Source organism: Oncorhynchus keta, chromosome 12, assembly GCF_023373465.1.
Source record: "Oncorhynchus keta strain PuntledgeMale-10-30-2019 chromosome 12, Oket_V2, whole genome shotgun sequence".
Taxonomy (NCBI): Eukaryota; Metazoa; Chordata; class Actinopteri; order Salmoniformes; family Salmonidae; genus Oncorhynchus; species Oncorhynchus keta.
In genome coordinates this window covers 11,207,427-11,231,742 of record NC_068432.1, presented here as the reverse complement: position 1 = coordinate 11,231,742, position 24,316 = coordinate 11,207,427, and the positions used below count along the sequence as shown (strand labels likewise).

Genomic DNA, 24,316 nt, shown 5'->3' with positions numbered 1-24,316 from the left:
GAGAGCTTTTCTTTGACATCTGTTGGAAGAAATGACTGATTGACAGTTCATGAGGGTTGCCTAATCACACATATGAAGTTTTGAAAAGATCAGACCCTTTTAACCCTTCGAAACAGCACCTATGACACCATTTGAAGGCACTTCCGGTTGACACAGGAAGCTGAAAGTGAACACATATCCTCCTTGGGGTAGGCAATTGTAGAATTTTGAAGTCTTTATGTTAAGAACTGACTTATTTACAGAGGGTTGAATGAGTGCGTGTTATTTCAGAAAATCACAGAAATCTCACAGAGCTCCGATACACACTTAAAAAAGATTTGTCTGAACACGCTGCAACTGGATCTGTAACTTTTTATGAACATCACCAATTGTACATTGTACGATTGATCTTAAATTGTGACAGATAAATGGCTGGTTCTTTTTTTCCTGACACCGTAGGTTCATGTCCTTTGATGTGAAGCGGTCAAATTAGCGCTGTATTCTTGTTTTTGACCTTTAAAAGGCATGTTACCAATTGAACCACATCTATTGCAGGATAAATCCATGTTGAAGTTTACATAGCTGGATGATACATTTTACTTTATGGGTTGGTTATGGGTCTCCCTTTTCCATAATAGGGTCATATATACTTACAAATATGAACACATGCAAAAATATCAATTTGACTGATTTACAGTTTGTATAAAGAGTTTTTCCCCCACAAAACGGCTTTATTAGATAGAAATACTTTCATCAGCTGTCCGGTCTCAGACGATCCCGCAGGTGAAGAAGCCAGATGTGGAGGACATGGGCTGGCATAGTTACACGTGGTCTGCAGTTGAGGCTGGTTGGATTTACTGCTAAATTCTCTGAAATGACATTGGAGACAGTTTCTCTACCATAAACTAACACACTTCTCTGGCAACAGCTCTGGTGGATATTCCTGCAGTCAGCATGCCAATTGCACATTCCCTCAAATCTTGAGACATCTGTGGCATTGTATTGTGTCAAAGCTGCACATTGAGGGGCCTTTTAGCACAAGGTGCACCTGTGAAATGTCTATGCTGTTTAATCAGCTTCTTGATATGCCACACCTGTCAGGTGGATGATTTTCTTGGCAAAGAAGAAATACTAACAGGGATATAAACAAAATGTGAACATTTGAGTTCAGCTTTTAGTCAATTAAATATTTCTGGGATATTTCAGCTCATTAAACATAGGACCAACACTTTACATGTTGCATTTATAATTTAGTTCAGTCTATTTAAAAAAATATATATTTTTCCAGGACAAGTCCTGCAACTTAAGCATACTTTATATACCCAAAATAATGTTGAATTTATAACATGACAAAGCCGAACTAGATCATTGCATTTTTTCTCTCAGTTCCTCTGCCTAGAGTTTAAGTACATTGGGTGTACTGGATTGACTTGTCAGTCTCACAGCCAATAAAAGGATCAGAGATATTTTGCGCCCAGTTCAGACTGTTCATCACACTTTCTTGAAATGCTGGACTCAAAAAAGGTCAAAGATCACAATGGCCACAGCGTTGTTGCTGCTGCTTTGAAGGGATTTCTTGAGTCTGAGGGAGTCCGTGTCTGGCGTTTTCGCTGTGTTCCCCTCAGCACTAACCCTTTGTCTCCGGTGTCCGTAATGCACTTTATTTTCATGATGCACACTGTGGATCTGCCGCTCTTCAGCATGACTTGACTCAAGTTTCCAGTGGTTCATTATTCTCCAAAACACAGTCTGAAATTGCTCCTCCATAACTTGCTGAGGCGTGAGGGGAGCGTGTCATCGGCTCCGCTTTGGCTTTGCGCAGTAGCTCTCCAAATGCTGCAGGTCACAGGCCTTTAAGCAACACTGCTCCACAATTCCCTTCCCTCTGAGTTCCATTCCATCTGAGGCGAGGACCATTCCCTCGGGTGGACCGAAGTCCATTCGGTGTGTAAGTTTGTTGGCACCTTCAATTCTTGCAAATTTCCTCAGAAAGGTATTTGTCAACTGTCTGCTCAGTTCAGTCTAGTTTTTATCCCAAATGGTTCTGGACACTACAGCCCAGAAGTACTGACCCTCAGACTTGTGTGAAGACAGATTTTCGGTATGTCTCCTGGTCTGATAATCAGCCCTGTAGCTCCCATTTTCCACCACACATGTGGAAGGCTGATGCAATGGCTTGAGACACAGCCCATACAAAAACCACCTCTAGCTTAAACAGGCTGATTTTTAAAAAAAAATGGGGAATTTATTATTATGTTAATTAAAATGGACACGGGTGAGCAATCGACTTAGACTAAATCCACAGACAATCATGAATCAGATTACTAGTGTAAAGATTCATTTTATTAAAAAGATACCGCCATTTACATTAAATGAAATAAAACCCTAAATCATTCTGCTTTTAGTACAGCTATGAGTACACTTCAATGCACTCGACTGGAGCTGATATATTGCCAAATATGTCAGAAAAGGAAAGAAAATTGCCATTAACACTGGCCAAAGGCTAACAAATTCAAAATGCACAGAAAGCTAAAAACATCACCACTGTAAAAAGAGCCATTGAAATGTACAGTTCAGGAATTTGTTGTACATACAGATGAAATAATAATTCCAAAGCCAGAGGATGAACACCAAGAGATAAATAAACTAAATGACAGGAGAAAGAAATCAAAATACAAAGGGGTTAAATGGCTTCAAGCCCTGAGGCAAATGGGGATAGGGGAACAGCAGGGCATGGAGCAGTTTCACCCCCATGGTCAGTCAGCATCAGGTATGGGGCTTTTCCTCTGGCTGGGAGACCTGGATCGGCTATAACAAGGCAGGAAAACAATTAGCATTTTCAGTGGAGCACGACCTTTAAAACAAAGCATGAACATTGGCGTAGCTATTTCATTAGCTGACTGCACCAGGCACTACTCCTAATTCAAATAATCATTGTGTTTAGATACTGGGGACAAAAAAAACAAAAAAAAGGTAGAACCTGATAGTTGTACAAGCATCTGGTAATCATCATAACTAAAATAGCTAGTAATCTGGGATGCGACCTGGAGAAAGACATCTGTGGTGCAAATGTGGGAAAACTAGTATACAGACAGGCAACCCATTTTTAGTTGAATTTAAGTGTCTCCAGTACCAAATGCATGAATAAAAGTCTTACTTCCGTGCCACATGAAAGAAAACATATGTAGGGCAGCATTTCCCAAATTCAGTCCTTGGGACCCCAAGGGGTGCACATTGTTTTTTTTGCCCTAACACTACACAGCTGATTCAAATGATCAAAGCTATGATGATTTAAAAAAATCACCTGTGTTGTGATTGAGCAAAAAACTAAAACATGCACACCTTGGGGTCCCGAAGACTGGGATTGGGAAACCCTGGTGTAGGGGTATGAGGAGATTCTCAAGTTTAATACCTCCTCTTCTTGGTGGTGGCCGAGCGGGACCTGGAGCGAGATCTGGAGACGCTCCGCGCCCTGGGGCGGGACACTGACCGGGAATGGGAGCGAGAACGGGAGCGACTGCAGAAGAAACAGCATTAGCGTCAGTGGCCAACAAGGGGCCCCTAAATTCTCAATTCAATAATGGTTGTAGGTCTGCACAATATGGCATGGACCAAATATTGCGATTTTACTTGCAATTATAGATCAAAACAGGTACTGTTGGAATCACAGAAATAGAATGATCATTCCAATTTTAAAGGTTGGAAAGCAGTTTAGTTTGGCATGATAACAAATTAAGTGATGAAATGGTTGTGACAGTAGGAATCAAAGTGTTGGTCACTGTTTCCCATGGGACCTTAATTAGGTAAATGTACATGCAGACAGATTTGAGAATATTTCCTCAGATTAAGAACAATGCTGATATACTCCACCACTGGTCCCAGCCAGCCTGTATTAGAGCAAAAGTTTCCTAGCAAGATTCGCCCTCAATAAATTTTGCTAGCCATCTGTTCACTTGCAATTAGCATTAGGGGCCATTGTTTTTAGGCACATTTGGAGCTTGCTATGACCACATCACTTGCTCTCTGCAAAACACTAGTTATACAAACAAATAGTATAATAGAACACTTTAATTTATATTAAAAAAAGTGGAAAGCTGCATCGATTTTGTTTGGGATAATCTGTTGACTGCATGCGTTTTGGTCAATGCATGCTGAGTGAATCTCGAGCATGAGGAACTGTCTGCTGGAGTGACAGGGGGCGGGGAGTGGTGTGTGGGATTGGGAAGTGGCCAAAAGAGGAGACAACTCACAACTCTAGCTAAAAAAATTCAAAGTAAAAAAAAATATTAAAATAATGTTAGACAGCCTAAACTCAAACATGAGCGTGCGATTTTAGAATGCATGGTTTTGAATTATAATGATGCCTATCAGGCTGACAGCTTTGATGCGCATCTCAACTAGAACTGGTCTCTATTTTCACTTTATCGCTTACGCTGAAGCCACACAAAACAATACGAATGTTACCATTAATTTTTTTTGAGCTCATTTGAATAGGAAGATAGTCGAGGCCTTACCATACATGCTAAGCTAGACCTATTCATCAATTTATGGAAACGATTGCCATCTGTAAAGATTGGAGATAATATCCTGCTAGCATAGTCACTACTCTGCCGGTCCTTTCCACCCAGCTTGCTTGCTTGCTTCACCTCCTGATGAGTTTTTCACTTACGTGGTACTTAAAATATTGCAGCCTCTTGCAATATGGATATTGCATATCAATATCGCAATTTCGAGTCAAATTTGATTAATCGTTCAGCCGTGGCTGGTTTGGTTCTTTTTTTTGTACTAGCACTCATTCCACTTCAAGCACTAGCTAGGTTTCCATAAATGTGGCAGATTTGCTATTTTTTATATTGACATTTTACTAGCAGTGGTGTTACAACATCAAACCAACGTCTTGCGAATAAAAGACTGTGCGTAATGAAGTGCACACAAAAAGCATAACTTTCATTTCCCGAATAAAAAGCAAATGCTACGCATTTCCATCCTATTTTTAACTTGGTTTTGGCACAACGTCTGTTTTAAACAGCAAATGTACCCATTCTGGTATTGGCATGCGCTCTAGCCAACAACTTGCAGATACAGTGCAGAGGGTAGGCTACATGATGAGATTACAGATAAGAGCAAGAATCTACATTTGTCAATTGGCAGCCAAGCACCAATGATCCCCCATCTATTGCAAAGGAGCATCAAGCTCATCACAGTGCACTTTTATCACACTGAAGTTAAATGTATTTAATCTGTAGCCTAATAAACTGTGCATGCTTTTTAAAGTCGTCGTGGGAGGATTACACCGCATAGAATAACCGGTCACGCGATGCTATCAACAGTCGCAGAATCTAATCACCTACAAAAAAAAAAAAAACTATCCACCCTTCTCTAGCATATTTTGTTTCATCAACATTTTTAAACAACTTAACGTTTCCACCAGGTCTGTCTTCAGTTTGACAGGTACTTGACTCAAATAGTTTGATGGAAACCTGGTTACTGCCATTTAAGAAGAGTCTCATTTCTAGTCAGAATATAGATCGAGTTTACTTTAACCTGTGCAAAAGTGCTGTATTATTCTCCCAAGGAATAGATTTCACAACAAGGGAGATCTGCCATGATACAGTAGTCCATTCTTGAGTGCCATATTGGTTGGTTTACAACATCGACTAAAACCACCTTACAGGAAATTCACAGTACACGATAATTTGAATAGCCAAGCAAGTGTCACCCTTGTGAGTGCTAACAAGCAGGCTTGGTAGTGCTAGCTATCAGCAGCCATTGCGTAGTACTTGCATAAAGTTTAGCTTTCCCCAACTTGTCCTCGCCCTGCACACTTCACTGCCTTACATTGAAAACTATTAGTTTATCACCCCCATCAGGTTGTGGCAAAGCCCTGTTTAGAGTGGGGCAGTTGCGACACGGTTTTTTAATTTCAAGTGCAACACTGGCTTTTTGAAAACGCAGTTTGTCGTCAGTAAAATGAAAAGCACGCATTTTCTTTACTTTGTACTTTTTTACCCCTTTTTCGTAGTTACAGTCTTGTCCCATCGCTGCAACTCCTGTACGGACTCCGGAGAGGCGAAGGTCGAGAGCCATGTGTCATCCGAAACACAACCCTGCCAAGCCACACTGCTTCTTGACACACAGTTTGCTTAATCTGGAAGCCAGCTGCACCAATGTGTCGGAGAAAACACTGTAGAACTGGCGACCTTGTCAACGTGCACACACCTGGCCCACTACAGGAGTCGCTAGAGTGAGATGTGACAAGGACATCCTGGCCGGCCAAACCCTCCCCTAACCCGGACGATTCTGGGCCAATTGTGCGCCACCTCATGGGTCTCCCGGTCACAGCCAGTTGCAATACAGCCCGAGATCGAACCCGGATCTGTAGTGACGCCCCAGGGCACAGCCTTAGACCGCTGCGCCATTCAGGAGGCCCTGCAATCATGCACTTTCGATCAATCATTACTTTCAGTAGCATCATCTGTCGCAGTAAGAACTAGACGACAGGCCTACCATGTTTAAAGACAACTTCATGACTGACTATCATTTACCTTACTGATCTGCGCACTGGAGTCCTGGACCGACGGACTGGGGTCCTGGATCTGCACACTGGACGTCTGGACCTGGAACGTGCGGGGGACCCAGATCTACCGGGCAAACACAAAACCCTCTGTCATGTCATCTATTCAAAACAGAATCTAGCCGCTATATGTAAACTAAGGGTTGGGATGTTAGCTACAAATTACACAAGTCTAAAAATATATATATAACAAACAGTCAAAAAATATAGTATATTCACCGATTTCAGCAGTAGATTAAATCTTACCTGCTTCTGCGCTTTGAGTATGATGGGGATCTATTACGCCTGTTAGAGGGAGATAAGGGAACTCATGAAGCTGATAATAGCAATTAAAATAACTCTTAGGCTGCATTTACACTGGCAGCCCAATTCTAATATTTTGCCAAATTACCAGCAAAAGAGAAGACCAATTGACAAAAATATCAGAATTGGGCTGCCTGTGTAAAAACAGCCTTATAATATATAATATCAGACACAGGTCCAAGGTCAGCTAAAATAAATAATCAAATAAAAACATTTCATAGGAGACTCCCAAGTCTCTTCAAGTCAACTTGCAGGGGTCCTTTTGTGAAACAGAATCACTCACCGGTCACGGTCGTTGCTTCGGCTGCGTGAGCGGTAACGCCTTCCCCTGGACCTTGAGCGAGATCGTGAGCGGGACCTGTGAGGAGGATCATTGATCAGCATACAGTATATGTATAGTTGCTACACAAATTACATCTTGGAGCCACCATGTTGTTGAATGTCATTCAACGAAAGTGACATTCCAATTAACGGTGAAAGAAACATTCTGGAGTAGGCAGCCTCTACACTGTACCTGCTGCGGCGACGGCCTCCTCCCCTCTTGCTGAAGCGAGAGCAGTCATATGCATAATGGCCACTCTCGCCACATTGGTAGCAGCGGTCGTTGGGGTCGAAGTGCCGACGACTGGGACGGCCGTAGCGTGACTTGCGAGACATGCCAGTTGACAACTCCACTCTTATGCGAGAACCACAGAGCACCCTGAAAAAGGACAGTGGATTAAGAATAGATGGCATATATAGCCTGCTAGCAAGTGTCAGGTCCTGTGAAAGTGGTAAGGTCTGCAAAAAATGTAATATTGAAGACAGTGTTATAGATTAAGCACTATGAATCTACAGAATAACGGGCTACTGTATGCAATCTCACATGTACTCACTTGCCATCCATGCCCTTCGTCGCATCCTCAGCATCTCTGGGATCTTCGTACTCGACGAAGGCAAAGCCAGGAGGGTTCCTGGCCACCCAGACGCTGCGCAGAGGTCCATAGTAGCTGAACACCCGCTCCAACTCCCCCTTAGCAGCCCCGTTGCCTAAGTCACCCACATAGACCTTGCAGTCAGTGTTGCGCGAGGAGCCACGTGATGATGAGTGGGACATCTTAAAATCTGAAACTAGATATGAAGGAGTGACATTGAGACCTTGTAACACCATACAGACCTTCAGCATGGCCTGTTGCACTGGGTAGGAAATAATGACCAACATAATTTCATTAAAATATTTGCAATTTATCCAGCTGCTCATTATTTTACAGGAACAATTAAATAGTTTGAGCACATGCTACAAGTGAGGCTGGCTAAAGGTTAGCTAGCCCAATAAATGACTAAAAGAGCCTAACATTACTCCTAGTCCAAGGACCGTCCGTACATGTTGTGTTTAAAGGAAAATTGGCTATGGTAACCAACAACTCCATTTAAATGTATTGCGGCATTGTCCTATACTGAACGAAAATAAGTGCCAACTGAAATGTGGCACTAATCTATGGATGTCACATGACTGGGAATACAGATATGCATGTTGGTCACATATGACTAGTTTTCTGCTCCACACCCCAAATTATTTTTGTTAAGGTACAGTGGGGCAAAAAAGTATTTCGTCAGCCACCAATTGTGCAAGTTCTCCCACTTAAAGAGATGAGGCCTTTTCATCATAGGTACACTTCAACTATGACAGACAAAATGAGAAGAAAAAAAATCCAGAAAATCACATTGTAGGATTTTTAATGAATTTATTTGCAAATTATGGTGGAAAATAAGTATTTGGTCACCTACAAACAAGCAAGATTTCTGGCTCTCACAGACCTGTAACCTGTATTAATGGCACCTGTTTGAACTTGTTATCAGTATAAAAGACAACTGTCCACAACCTCAAACAGTCACACTCCAAACTCTACTATGGCCAAGACCAAAGAGCTGTGAAAGGACACCAGAAACAAAATTGTAGACCTGCACCAGGCTGGGAAGACTGAATCTGCTATAGGTAAGCAGCTTGGTTTGAAGAAATTAACTGTGGGAGCAATTATTAGGAAATGGAAGACATAAAAAACCACTGATAATCTCCCTCGATCTGGGGCTCCGCGCAAGAGCTCACCCCGTGGGGTCAAAATGATCACAAGAACGGTGAGCAAAAATCCCAGAACCACACGGGGGGACCTAGTGAATGACCTGCTGGGACCAAAGTAACAAAGCCTACCATCAGTGACACACTACGCCGCCAGGGACTCAAATCCTGCAGTGCCAGACGTGTCCCCCTGCTTAAGCCAGTACATGTCCGTCGGTAGTTTGATAGAGAGCATTTGGATGACCCAGAAGAAGATTGTGAGAATGTCATATGGTAAGATGAAACCAAAATAGAACTTTTTGGTAAAAACTCAACTCGTCATGTTTGGAGGACAAAGAATGCAGAGTTGCATCCAAAGAACACCATACCTACTGTGAAGCATGGGGGTGGAAACATCATGCTTTGGGGCTGTTTTCTGCAAAGGGACCAGGACGACTGATCCGTGTAAAGGAAAGAATGAATGGGGCCATGTATCGTGAGATTTTGAGTTAAAACCTCCTTCCATCAGCAAGGGCATTGAAGATGAAACGTGGCTGGGTCTTTCAGTATGACAATGATCCCAAACACACCGCCCGGGCACCGAAGGAGTGGCTTCGTAAGAAGCATTTCAAGGTCCTGGAGTGGCCCAGCCAGTCTCCAGGAGTCTCAACCCCATAGAAAATCTTTGGAGGGAGTTGAAAATCTGTGTTGCCCAGCAACAGCCCCAAAACATCACTGCTCTAGAGGAGATCTGCATGGAGGAATGGGCCAAAATACCAGCAACTGTGTGTGAAAACCTTGTGAAGACTTACAGAAAACGTTTGACCTCTGTCATTGCCAACAAAGGCTGTCTGTCATAGTTGAAGTGTACCTATGATGAAAATTACAGGCCTCCCATCCTTTTAAGTGGGAATACTTGCACAATTGGTGTCTGACTAAATATTTTTTTAAGGTCCAGTGGGGCAAAAAAATAAGTTGGGGTGTGGAGCAGAAAAGTAGCCATCTGGTGTGACCACCATTTGCCACATGTAGCGCGTCATCTTTGCATAAAGTTGATCAGGCTTTTGATTGCGGCCTGTTGAATGTCGTCCAACTTCTCTTCAATGGTTCTGCAAAGGGCGGCAGGGTAGCCTAGTGGTTAGAGCGTTGGACTAGTAACCGGAAGGTTGCAAGTTCAAACCCCCGAACTGATAAGGTACAAAGCTGTTGTTCTGCCCCTGAACAGGCAGTTAACCCACTGTTCCTAGGCCGTCATTGAAAATAAGATTGTGTTCTTAACTGACTTGCCTAGTTAAATAAAGGTAAAATTTAAAAAATAAAGCTTGCTGGATATCATCAGGAACTAGAATGTGCATTCTTACACGTTGATCCAGAGCAACCAAAATATTCTCAATGGGTGAGTATGCAGGCTATGGAATAACTGGGATATTTTCAGCTTCCAGGAATTGTGTACAGATCCTTGCATTATCATGCTGAAACAGGTGATGGCGGCAGATGAATTGCACGACATGACAATGGGTCACAGTATCTATGCATTCAAATTGCCATCAAGAAAACTCAATTGTGTTTGTTGTCCTTGTGCATACCATAACCTCACCTCCACCATGAGGCACCCTGTTCACATCGTTGACATCAGCAAACCATTTGCCCACACGACACCATAAACATGGTCTGCGGTTATGAGGCCGGTTGGATGGCCTTTGAATGACGACAACACTTTTGCCAGTTCTCCTGTTTTGTCAGAGTTCTGATTACATTCACCTTGCTATGTTTTGAAAGGAATCTAGATATTTTTTAACATTCACTCAATACACTCTGGGTCTTTACAAAGTGCAGGCCAAGCCATTCCATCAGAAAGTGGTATCAGACAGCTAAACATACCCACGTACATTTGGTAAGCAAATAAATCGCATTTAGTTCAAAGATGAGACAATAATTAATCAGAAGATACCTATAATCTTTATGTACATTTTAATAGTAACAGAATAACTGCAGATGAAATAACACTAATTCAATTTACACCCAACATAGGCTACTACACCTTTAAGAGCTAGAAATTATTTTGTACCCCATGTTGTGATTCTCACATTATTCAAACCCCACAATCGAATAAACCGTTCCTGAAGCTCTCTTAACATATAGAAGACCTATTGTACACAAATAATCTGAACTAAAAACGCCACAGTGGAATTTCTGTGCATCCTTGACAATCCCAATCAATATCCAAAGACCGTTTCTTCTGCAAACCCCCACCTCTTCTCTCTTTTGTGGCATCAATGTGAGGATTTATGGTAGGGTACACGGTATTGCAATAGCCTAGTGTGTGGTGCAGGAATAATGACAAGCAAACCTGAGATGCTTCGTGTTCACAATGCTCTAAAAAAGGCAACCGGGCAGAGGAATTCAAGCGAACCTAACCCAGACCACCTATCGAGATGGTTTTAGTTCGGTTCGGGGGCTCTTTTGAAAGGTCAGAGTTTCTTTGGAGTGTTCACTATGCACAAACAAATAACGGCACCGAGTTGACAAGAACTGTCTGAGAGAGAACAAGTGTAAAAATACCCTTAGTTAACGTTAGATAACAAACGCGTAAAGAATACCATGCCGGTCTCAAGACTAATGTACTCTTACCCAAATAACGTAGTTAACATTACCGTTGTTTGCTAACGTTACAAGTGGCAGTAGTTAACTAGCTATAGTAGCCGTTACCTAAGATGAGACCAATGCACACAACTAGTTAGCTAGCAACAGTGCAGTAAAAAATACAGCACTTTGCGCGTAGAAGCTAGGCCGCACACTATTGCATGGTTTCACGCGGTTTTATTCACCAAATAAGGCTATAACGTTACAAATGGGAGAAATATCACGATAAACACAAACTGGTTTGAAAACGTACCCTAAGCATTTGATTATAGCCAAAATGTGATTTCAGACAGTTCTCCGAAAACGCAGCTTGGATCGATTTACAATGGCTGCCATACTCACTTGATGCAGCTAACTATGCTAACGTTAGCTACCCGCCTCCCCCGTTCAGCTAGTGAATGAACACCGTTTCTAAGTTGGCCTCAGTCAGCTGCAAATTTGAGTAAAAAAAATAGTTCATAATTTGTGTTTAATGTTATGCTGTCTTCGTTTCCTTAGCATAGTAACAAGCCGGGCACTCACCTTTTCCACGCTCCCCCCCTTTCCCGTATTGACCTAGCTAGCTGCTCGCACAAGGCAACAGCACGTTTAACATATAACCCAGGGAAGGAAGTACCGCCAACAAGAGAGCGAGTCTCTTTCGGTTTCATGGAGGAGGGATTTCCTGAATAGTAACAAACCATTGGTTCCTACAAGCTTCGATGCCGGGTGCGTGCACACGTAATCTTCTTCGTCGATGGGGTTCAAACGGCGGTTAGCATCCAATGTTAATGGTGCATTACCGCCACCAACTGAACGGGGAATTGAATAAGACAAGCTTTTTTTAAACATTATGGAAAGGGGGAAAACGACATCATACAAAATTAAACAGGTCAACTAACAAAACCCATCCCACTTATTCAATCACAGTCCACTCCAAAATACATCCTACACAGGCCCAGGGGCCTCCCGAGTGTCTCAGTGGTTTAAGGCACGAGATCACAGTTCTTGAGGCGTCACTACAGACACCTTGGTTCGAATCCAGGCTGTATCACAACCGGCCGTGGTTGGGAGTCCCATAGGGTGGGTCACAATATGCCCCAGGGTTGTCCAGGTTTGACAGTAGGCTGTCATTGTGAATAAGAATGAGTTCTAAACTGACTTGCCTAGTTAAATAGTCTTAAAACATGCTTCTTCTGCTCTGCAGACACACACAAAAATCTAAATAAGACCAATTCTTGTGACTCTCACCTTCTAGCCTCCACACATTCCAGATTTTCCTCTAGATATTAAACGGATTTCCTAAGTAGCATTGATCCAAAACCCTCACTCCGACAAAGAACGAATGGTTTCCTATTTTCCACCACAGCTTTACTTCTCTTGTTTCCCCCTTTCTTTGCCACTGTGACCCAGTCATTGTCACTTTTTGTACTATTAACTTCACCCGACTCACTAGAAGTTTCAAACAACACCTCAGTTGCGTGTACACATCAACATGGTTGGGTAGGGCCTGTACCACCAGAGACCCTGGGTTGGCGCCCATGCCCTGTCGTAACCAGTTCATCAGTAATGCAGTTCATTTGTGATGATGACATGAACGTACATACAAGCAATATACTCAGATTTTTACCATAACATATTGTGAAATACACATAAAAACTATAGCCTAAATGTAGGCAAATTTAGCTGGCAATGAGGATATTCTGGATCTTTCCCCACGCGTTTCCATGGTATTACCATTATTTTGGTCGTTCCACTGACTTCTTTACAGCATCTAATGGAAAACATAATACCATCCAGGTCATCAGGAGGGATCAGCCAATGAATTATACTCATGCACAAACATTCCATAACTGCAGATGGCAGTAAATCATAAACCTTGACTTTATACATGTTCAAAGAAGTAGTAGAAGAAAATGAACTACTTCAAAATGGATATGGCATCCATGGCGCTGCCCATGCTCTCACAGATGCCATAATGCGACGGGAGAGGCTATACAGACACTGGTGCCCAAATTGATGACGTATGTCATGCAGCTGAGAGTCAAGTGGAGAGGAATGGATTTGGTTCAGTCAATCAGTTATGCTGGCAACAAAAGAATATGACGCTAGTTAAAACTTGTAAAAGAAAGTGAAGTCTATTTCGATGGGTGAGGGAGAAAAAACTTGTAGTATTGGTCACCATCTGGATGTCACCATGACAAGCAATTAGTTGATGTAATGAATGTGCAACGGTGTTGTATCGAGGTACTTGCAGCAGTTGCTTCCCAACGCAGCTGTATCACATGTCGCTGGTGGTAGTTAACGTGGCAAATGTCTTCCACCCCACTTCATTTTATTTTGAGTAGTATGGAAATAACTTGTAACATTGGTAGTAACCATCTGGATGTCACTGTGATACAGTTTATTGCGCAATGGTGTGAGTTTGCGCTGCAAGCCAGCAACACAACATGGGGCATGTGTCCTTCACTCCCGCTTGACGGTCAGGGTGACAGCTAAAGCACCTACATTGTAGCGATTTTCACCAATTTTTATTTTTACTGCAATAAGAACGGAATGCTTCTACACTACAATTTTCAACTTCGGCAGACAAGTTTCAAATTCTTGCTGGAGTTTTTAGCCACAAGCATAATCTAGCTAGCTGGGAAGGGCTCATCGGGACAACTGACGGAACCGAAACCCTCCGTCATGTAGGCTTTCCATGGCATGACATTTTGAGAACTGAAAATCTCTCGGTCAAGGTGACATTTATCAATCAATTCAGCTTTATTTACACCTGGATTAAAAAATGTAAATTATCATCAAATTACTGTAAATATCATGCAAGAATACAAATCCATGCAAGCTCTTGCACTTCATCTAGGCAACACCTTGGCTGTCAACTAGCTAACTACTAGCTATCTTGATCTAAAACGATATATTGAACATTTTCATTACTGTTCCATATTACATTTTTTGTAACTAATATTTGTTGGCTTGTTTAGGAGTTTGGTCTTGTGAATACTATCCTAGTAGCAGTCAGATATGTACAATGTGCTACTGTTTGAATAGGCTAGTTTTCTGCAAATAAGCCAGCTACCTAGTTCAGCGTTTCCCCAACTCCAGTTCTCCAGTACCCCTAACAGCACACCTTTTTGTTGTAGCACTGGAGAAGGACATCTGATTCAATTCATCAATGGATTGATGATTAGTTAACAAGTTGAATTTGAATGTGTACTGTTGGGGGTACTCGAGGACTGGAGTTAGGAAAATCTGACATAGTGATATTGGCAACATACCCTTATTTTGCCAGATACTCTTCTCCTTTAGCCAGTGGAGGACTAATATTTAATGTCTGCCACCTATATGAACAAGGTGAATTCTATTTCAGTTCATGGTGTAATCAAGTATTTAACTGAAAACCTTTTCACATCTTCTGTTGCAGATTCCAATAAATCCAATAATTTATTGCAGAATGTATCCATAATCATAAAGATTATTTGACAAGAATGCACCTAGTCACCTATCAATCACATCAAACACATGAGCTCCAACAATTGCATTGTTTTAATTACATCTAAATAGTAAAAAATTCATACATACAATGCCTTTGGATGGTATTCAGACCCCTTGATTTTTACACATTTTGTTACGTTACAGCCTTATTCTAACATTGATTAAATAGTCCCCCCGGTTGTCCTGTTGGAAGGTGAATGTTCTCCCCAGTCCGAGATCCTGAGTGTTCTGGAGAAGGTTTTCATCAAGGATTTCTCTGTACTCTGCTCCGTTGATCTTTGCCTTGATCCCGAATAGTCTCCCAGTCCCTGCTGCTGAAAAACATCCTCACAGCATGATGCTGACACCACCATGCTCACTGTAGGGATGATGTCAGGTTTCCTCCATATGTGACACTTGGCATTCTGGCCAAAGAGTTCAATCTTGGTTTCATCAGACCAGAGAATCTTGTTAATCATGGTCTGAGAGTCTTTGGGTGCCTTTTGGCAAACTCCAAGCGGGCTGTCATGTAACTTTTACTGAAGAGTTGCTTCTGTCTGGCCACTCTACCATTAAGGCCTGATTGGTGGAGTGCTGCAGAGATGGTTGTCCTTCTGGAAGGTTCTCCCATCTCCACAAAGGAACTCTAGAGCTCTGTCAGAGTGACCATTGGGTTCTTGGTCACCTCCCTGACCAAGGCCCTTCTCCCCCAATTGCTCAGTTTGGCCGAGCTGCCAGTTCTAGAAAGAGTCTTGGTGGTTCCAAATGTCTTACATTTAAGAATTATGGAGGCCACTGTGCTCTTGGGAACATTCAACGCTGCAGACATTTTTTGGTGCTTTTTCACAGATCTGTGCCTCGACACAATCCTGTCTCGGCGCTCTAAGGAAAATTCCGACCTCATGACTTTGTTTTTGCTCTGGCATGCACTGCCAACTGTGAGACCTTATATAGACAGGTGTGTGCCTTTCCAAATCATGTCTAATCAATTGAATTTACCACAGGTGGACTCCAATCAAGTTGGAGCAACATCTCAAGGATGATCAATGGAAAACAAGATGCACCTGAGCTCAATTGCGAGTCTAATAGCAAATGGTCTGAATACTTATGTAAATAAGGTATTTCTGTGTAAAAAAAATATATACATTTGCAAGCACTTCCATTTTAGAACAAGGCTGTAACGTAACAAAATGTGGAAAAAATCAAGGTGTCTGAATACTTTCCGAAGGCACTGTGCATGCCTTTTATACATAACACAACATATATCTGACTATAAGTAAAGATTAAATTATTTGTTAATCATTGTCATAAACCTGGGACATCGAAGAGCACCATATGCACTATCCATGAGCACACAGATTCCATTACATGAACGAGACAAGCACAAATAACACAAACGGTAAAACAGCATATCCACAATATTCCTAAATCCCGTGATTCTTTGCTCGCATTATGGGACCAACTGCCGGCAAAGTGTAAACAACCGGCGGCTAGCAACTTTAACATTACACGATCAGCAGATGGTTGGGAGCATACTAAAACAACCTTAAAACGAGGCGACATTACTCTCCCTCGCCCCTATACCATCGAATGATTGGAGTATAATGTGAAAAAGTGGCCCCGAATTACCTACGGTAGTATTTTTATGTTATTTCATTGAATCCATCGCTAGCGATGGGCAAGTCATGAACCGCCTGAAAGGCTCCGAGGCTTATCAGTACCTGCACAGTAGCATGGTGGGATGTGTGTTAATGAAGTGGTCCTTCTGTAGCACAGTTGGTAGAGCATGGCGCTTGTAACGCCAGGGTAGTGGGTTCGATTCCCGGGACCACCCATACGTAGAATGTATGCACACATGACTGTAAGTCGCTTTGGATAAAAGCGTCTGCTAAATGGCATATATTATTATTATTATATCTATTTAAAATAATATGTTGAGCCTAGACAGTGTTAGGAATCAGTACCATCATCCTTGGGTCGTTGTTACTGAGTTATAGGAAGTACAAATTACAGGGTGTTGATCCTAGGAAGATCATGTAGCCATGCAGCAGCAATATTATGGAAGGTCATCACACTCGACAATAGACAAGACAGTCGTAGGATTTTTAGATATGCGCCTGAAGTGTTAGTTGTGTTATGGTTTCAATTATTATTTGTTGGACTTGTTATGGAATTAGCACAATACCTGCACCATCTATAAAATAGCAGTAAACTGTATGTGTTGTTGTTGGCATTTGATCATCTCAATATTTTTTTAACGCTATGTATGAAATATACATCATCATTGCAGTCTATTTTGGGAGTTATTGTCCTCCCATGCTTTTGGGAGATAAGTTACAATCTATTCTCTTTTCTGCAGGTTGAAAATGCAATGAAACAGGGACAGACATGGTTATTTTGCACTGATGTGCAAAGAACATGGGATGCAGGTCCATGCTGTTTGCCACCTGTCCATGCTGTGGTTCTCTGACAAATGGTGAATACCATTAATTATCTGATTATTATTTCATTATTTCATTTTATGTTATATTTAGTATTTTATATCCAGTTTTCATTAGTTATTTTGGATCCAGTGATGCAGATAGCCACAGTGCAGGGACCACTAGATTTGTCCCTGGATCCCTTTAGTAGCCTTTTAGAAGCCTATTTGGCTAGCACGCAAAATAGCTGAATTGAGTAAAGGGTGTTTTCCTGCTTCAACATAAAGCAGTGGAAACTCCTTTGACTATCGCTGACCATAAGGCCATTAAATGCATTTTATGTGACATGCTCACAGTTATCCCAGTGAAGGACCTATCTGAAAACTTCACCTGTGTCCAAAGTCACAAAATAAATGCTGCCAAGAGGATGATCATTCATTTACTTGAGGAAATTAAACATCTGGATGAGCGTCTAATTTTGAATAAGGACGCCTCACATTTAACCGCATTTGTTGATGCCTCTTTTCAAAAAGACAACTGTAATGGAACTTTTATGGATCTTGAGCATTTCCCCACCTCACGGCCTTCTAAACCTAGTCAAAACTCGGATGCTATCAGCTCTACTCCTGGCGGGCGTACATGGAGTGTGATTGGATCTAGGAGGAGGAAGAGACCCACACACCAGCATTCCGTCTTGTTTCTCGCAGCGTCATGACAAACTCTCAAATCGTTTTGAGCCACTCTCCCCGCTGTCTTCCTCAGGGCGTACAGACACCGGGTACGCAGATGCTGTAGCTTCTACAGTGACGACCGCCTCCACTACGGGCTACACTATGGGCTCTCTTGTTCAGGGTGCCGTGTGGCTGCCGCCTCAACATCCGATTTCTGCGGCTCCTGCTGCTGATAGGAGATACGGCAGCGGGGGGATCCGACCTGAGCTCATCATTGGAAGCTTAACAGAAATGTGAAATCCTGGTTTTAGATGTGACCATGAGCCAAAACGTGCATGTATTTGTTGCTGGAGTGTACAGGCCTCCTGCTGCTTTAGTTGATGCGACTAGTTTCATAGTTTAGCATTTAAAACATGTTCTATCTTCTGAACTGGTGGTCTTAGGTGACTTTAAACTTATCTTGATCTTAATCTAACCCAGCTAATCACAAAACCCACTAGGTTACATGTGAGAAATCTAGATAGATCCAGATTATTAGATTTAGAGACAGCATAATTCTGATCCCCATATTATTAGGATGCATTTTTTCTTACTTTTCTCTCCAAGCGTTTACGCATGAATTGTACTTTCGGGAACTTTCCTCCAAGTGTATACCTGACCCTGAATTAGCTCTTAAGCATTTCTCATCTATTTTTATATCACGGGCAGATAAACATGCTCCTTTTAATCGCTATAGACTAAAAAAACATATCAAATCCCTGGTTTTCTACAGAACTTTCCGATATTTTTAGAACAAGAAATCATGCCTGGGCCAAAGCTAGACTAACTGATGCTGTTGTGGACTCGTAGCTTTTCAGGCAACTGAGAAATAAATGCACGTCCTTAGAAGAAATGGCTAAATCAAGCTACTTCCCAAATTCTATCTCTGACTCTGTTAAGGCATTAAGGCACTAGTTAAGGCACTAAAGCGTGGAAATTCCTCTCCTTCCCTACACAAACAAGTTATACTGTATTCTGACATCATTATTGGAAAAAATTGATAGGTCATGCTTTTAATCAACATTTTATGTCCCTCAAAGAAAATCAAGTTTTATACAACCAGGTCAGTCAGAAAATGTCTCCTCCCTCTCCCAGCCGCTGGTCGTCTTGAAGGAGGACCAAACAACCCCCAATGAATCCTTCTACTCTCTGATGTATTGGAACAACTACTTATGATTGATGTAAAAAAAAATGTACTCGGGCTAAAATGCTTGAGCCCTTCTTTATACAGCTTTCTGCTCCATTGATTGCGGAAGCATTAACACATATTTTTTACTTGACAATTATACTATCCCCAGAGCTTCCTTTACATAAAGGTGGTGATCAGAGTGATCTAAATAATTATCGTCCCATTTCCAAACTCTAATGCCTAGCAAAAATCTTGGAATCATTGATTAATATTCAGCTTAGATCCCTTTTAACTGCTACATCTTTTCTGAATGTAAAACAGTCAGGGTTCAGACCAGGTTATAGCACCATCTCTGCTACCTCTATGGTTTTAAAGGATGTCATAAATTGTTTAGATACAAATGAACACTGTGCTGCCCTCTTAATGTACCTGTCCTATGTGTGGATCACACCTTACTTACTCAGAAACTCTCTACGATTGGCTTAGATCGGGCTGCATGAAGCTTGTTTGAAAATGATGTAAAAGACAGAACACAGTGTGCACTTAAATTAGGATTTCTAGATATTACAAAAGGTGTCCCACAGGGTTAAATTCTTGGTCCAGATCTTTTCACTATTTACAGTTGAAGACAGAAGTTTACATACACCTTAGCCAAATACATTTAAACTCAGTTTTTCACAATTCCTGACATTTAATCCTAGTAAAAATTCCCTGTCTTAGGTCCGTCATGATCACCACTTTATTTTAAGAATGTGTAATGTCAGAATGATTTATTTCAGCTTTAATTTCTTCCCATCACATTCCCAGGGAGGGGGGGGGGGGCGTGTGATCCCGGGGAACAGATAACAAACAGATAAAAAACCCTTAAAAGTGTTGGCAGCAGACAGCATGAAGCCAAATAAATTAAGGCGTCACTTAAAGACATTGCACCCCAATCACGCTGATAAGCCGCTTGAAAACATGCGGGGTCATACAATCCAGATGCCCAGATATTTATAGGCGGGAACAAGATCAATGCGGGCACCATCTAACGTACTTATGCACAAATCACATTACATTATTACATGATTTGGAAAATAACATGTTCTTGGTTTTACCAGCATTAGGTACCAACTTCAGATCAACCAAGGCTTACTACAAGGTATTAACAACAGATTGAAGATTCAGAGCCTGAGCTGCCATAGGGGCAGTAGCGTATACAACAGAGTCATCTGGGTACAGATGAAAGTTACAGTTTTGTACAGATAGACCAATGCTGCTTCTTGTGGCTGGGAGCAGTATTGAGTATCTTGGATGAATAAGGTGCCCAGAGTAAACTGCCTGCTACTCAGTCCCAGTTGCTAATATATGCATCTCCATTCCCATGGAGCGCTGGATGGGTGCTCTATTGGCACAGTCACCGACACTATGTTTCCCATTAACCTGAGAGTGTCAGATAATCACAGTGAGTCTATGCAGTTCCTGCCCATTGAATCCCCTCATGCACCTGTGGTTTTTGGGTTTTTATGGCTCCAGAGACACAATCCTCTGATTAACTGGGCTACTGGTTCGATCATGGTTTGGAGCCAGTTCTGCCACGCGCATTGTCGGGGCGGCTTTATTCCCCGTCGGGTCCGGAGACGAAGACCATGGAGAGGTACATTGAAGATTCTCTTGCTGCAGGGGGTATTCGTCCATCTGCCTAAACCCACCGGCGCAGGGTTTTTCTTTGTGGAGAAGAAAGACAAAACCCTGCGCCAGTGTATCGTCTACCAGGGCCTAAATGACAACACGGTTAAAAACTGTTTCCCACTACCACTCATCTCCTCTGCTTTCGAGCCTCTCCAGGGGGCAACGAAGTTGGACCTTCGCAATGCCTACAATCTGGTTCAGATACGGGAAGGAGACGAATGGAAGACAGCTTTTAACACGGCTAGCGGGCACAATGAGTACCTTGTAATGCCATTTGAAATGACCAATGCTCCTGCAGTGTTCCAGGACCTGGTCAACGATGTGCTCTGTGATATCTTGAACCGGTTGTTGTTTGTCTACTTTGATAGCATCCTTGTTTTTTCCCGGTCAGCTCAAGAACATGTCCCCCACGTCCGACAGGTCCTTCAGCGTCTCCTGGAGAACCAGCTTTTTGTCAAAGCAGAAAAATGTGTATTCCCTCGCTCCACCATCTCCTTCCTGCTGAAGACCACTTGAACGGATCCTTGGGAGAGGTGAGTGCTGAGAGGGGTGAAGCCAGGGTGCTGCAAAGTTTTCTGGGGTTTGCAACTTTCTACCACCACTTAATCCGGGGTTACAGCACCCTGGCTTCCCCCCTCTCAGCAGTCACCTCTACCAATGTTCCATTCACGTGGTCTTCAGCAGCTGACCGGGCATTCTCTGACTTCAAGCATCAGTTCACCACAGCTTCCATTTTAGTCCATCTGGACACGTCCCATCAGTTTGTGTTGGAGGTCGATGCCTCGGATGTTGGAGTGGGAGCCGTACTATCCCAGCGTTCTGCCCAGGACCAGAAGTTGCATCCCTGCACTTTCCCATTGCCTAAACCCTGCTGAGAGGAACTACGATATGGGAAATTGAGAACTGCTCGCGGGCAAGATAACATTGGAGGAGTGGAGGAACTAGTTAGAGGGGGCAGAACATCCATTCAATGTGTGGACTGATCACTAGAACACAACAATCCTTACGGTGGTGGAGAGATTGTCCAAAGCCGCCCATTCCCCTTCCCAATTCCCCTTAGCCAAGGAGATGGCCCAGCTCATGGTGTAGCACATCTTCCGGATTCATGGACTTCCGTTGGACATGGTCTCTGATCGCGGTCCTCAGTTCCCGTTCTGGAAGGAGTTCTGCACCCTCATTGGGTCGGTGGCCAGCCTGTCCTCCGGTTTTCACCCACAGTCTAACGGCCAGTATCGGCGAGCAAGCCAATCAGGACCTGGAGACAGCTCTTCATTGCTTCGTCTCCAGCAACCCCACTACCTGGAGCCAGCAACTTGTGTGGGTGGGATACGCCCGCAACACCCTTCCAGGCTCGGCCACGGGTCTCTCGCCTTTCGAGTGTTCCATGGGATATCAGCCCCGCTCTTCCCTGAGCAGCATACCCTTCCCTAAGGTCAGCATACCCTCAGTCCAGATGTTTGTCTGCCTTTGTCGCCATACCTGGAAGAGAGCCTGGTCTGCTCTTCTCAAGACCACTTCCAGGTATCGGCGACAGGCGGACTGCTACCAGACCCCTGCTCCCCATCTATCGACTCGGGCAGAAGGTATGGCTGTCCACTCGGAACCTCCCCCCACGGGTGGAGTCTCGTAAACTTTCCCCCCATTTCATTGACCCTTTCCCCATCTCTAAAATCCTTAGCCCCTCTGCTGTTTATCTTCTGTTGCCCACCACCCTCTGTATACATCCCACTTTTCATATATCTAGAATTAAACCCTTGTCTCACAGCTCTTTATCTCCTGTTTCCAGGCCACCCCTCTCCCCGGTCTCATTGACGGCCATCTGGCATATACCGTGAGGCGCCTCCTGAATGTTCGACCTCGAGGTAGGGGATTCCAGTACCTGGTTGATTGGGAGGGTTATGGCCGAGAGGAGAGGTGCTGGGTCCCCGCTAGGAACTTCCTGGACCCAGCCCTCATCGCTGAGTTCCGCCGCCAGGTGGCGTCCCTAGTGAGAGGGGGTACTGTCACACCTGATCCTTTTTTTAACGGCCTTGACTTACTTTTTGCCTGCCCCTGGTACTATAATAAACTCTGAGACTCATACTATCTGCCTCTTGTGTCTGCATCTGGGTCTTAGCAGGAGTCCTGATAACTGCATTCTTTATCATAAAGTTGGTTCGATCTCGATAAAAACAAGTAGGTCACTTCATTATTCTGTTTTTGTTAATAAAGCCTTACTCAATAAACTACCAATTTAATGAACATCATTTTTTTATTTGTATTTTTTTATCCCCCCATTTTTCTCCCCAATTGGTAGTTACAGTCTTGTCCCATCGCTGCAAAGGTCGAGAGCCGTGTGTCCTCTGAAACACAACCCCACCAAGACGCACTGCTTCTTGACACAACGCATGATTAACCTGGAAGCTGCCGCACTAATGTGTCGTTGGAAACACCTGGCGACAGCATGCCCCCAGCCTGCCACAGGTGTCACTAGAGCGTGATGGGACAAGGACATCCCGGCCGGACCCCCCTCCTAACCTGGACGACGCTGTGCCAATTGTGCATCGCCTCATGGGTCTCCTGGTTGTGGCCGGCTGCGATACAGACCGGGATCGAACCAGGATCTGTAGGAACACAGCTAGCACTGTGATGCAGTGCCATAGACCGCTGCGCCACTCGGGAGGCCTAACATCATTTTTTAAATATATAAACTCAGATTACAACACTAGATCTCAGGGTTGGCTAGGCGTCCTGCTAGTGGGACAACTCCTGGTGAAGCTGGAGGGCGTGCAATTCAAATAAATAATCATAAAAATTATGGATATTAAACATTTATGTACATACAAGTGTCTTATATCGGTTAAAATATTAAATTATTGTTAATCTAACTGCACTGTCCTATTTACAGTAGGCTTTACAGCAAAAGCATGCCATAAGATTGTTTGAGGACGGCGCCCCACATCAAAATATTTCTCAACCAGCACAGGTTTCATAAATTCACAAATAGCGATTAAATATTCACTTACTTTTTGAAAATCTTCCTCTGATTTTTCATCCAAACCGTCCCAGCTACAACATGTAGTGTCGTTTTGTTAGATAAAATCCTTCTTTATATCCCAAAAGTCTGTTTAGTTGGCACCATTGATTTGAGTAATCCACTCATTCAACGTGCAGAGAAAGGAATCCAAAAAGCTACAACTAAACTTTGTTAAAACAAGTCAAAATACCTTTCTAGTTAATCCTCAGATACCCTAAAATGTAATTAAACTATAATATTTCATACAGAAAGTATGTATGTTCAATAGGAAAACGATATTAGCAGGTGCGTGTCCTATTCATTGCGTGCGCATACACTGATTTCTAAGTCTGTGTCCCTGTATCAAAACTCTTATTCTTCCTTGTTTGGGAATAAACAAGGCT

The 24,316-nt window shown here is 42.9% G+C and overlaps 1 protein-coding gene and 1 long non-coding RNA gene across 3 annotated transcripts; one reads left to right on the top strand and one right to left on the bottom strand.

The window, feature by feature from the left end:
* Window positions 1–2,304: 2,304 nt before the first annotated feature.
* Window positions 2,305–12,218, bottom strand: LOC118390975 (serine/arginine-rich splicing factor 7-like). Of its 2 annotated transcripts, none has more exons than XM_035781853.2 (8): window positions 12,057–12,218; window positions 7,732–7,966; window positions 7,371–7,556; window positions 7,140–7,214; window positions 6,800–6,838; window positions 6,525–6,620; window positions 3,392–3,496; window positions 2,305–2,787 (listed from the first exon to the last, which is right to left on the bottom strand). In XM_035781853.2, exons 2-8 carry the CDS (start codon window positions 7,950–7,952, stop codon window positions 2,736–2,738), a joined length of 774 nt encoding a protein of 257 aa, XP_035637746.1. In that variant the 5' UTR covers window positions 7,953–7,966; window positions 12,057–12,218; the 3' UTR covers window positions 2,305–2,735. The 2 variants fall into 2 exon arrangements, 1 of the variants encoding a protein (XP_035637746.1); XR_008060730.1 differs by lacking the exon at window positions 2,305–2,787 and adding an exon at window positions 5,989–6,408.
* A 1,242-nt stretch (window positions 12,219–13,460) lies between these two features.
* On the top strand, window positions 13,461–22,999 carry LOC118390974 (uncharacterized). Its single transcript, XR_004827043.2, has 3 exons — window positions 13,461–14,254; window positions 17,347–17,463; window positions 22,704–22,999. It is a non-coding gene; the product is annotated as an uncharacterized LOC118390974 (long non-coding RNA).
* Window positions 23,000–24,316: the final 1,317 nt, after the last annotated feature.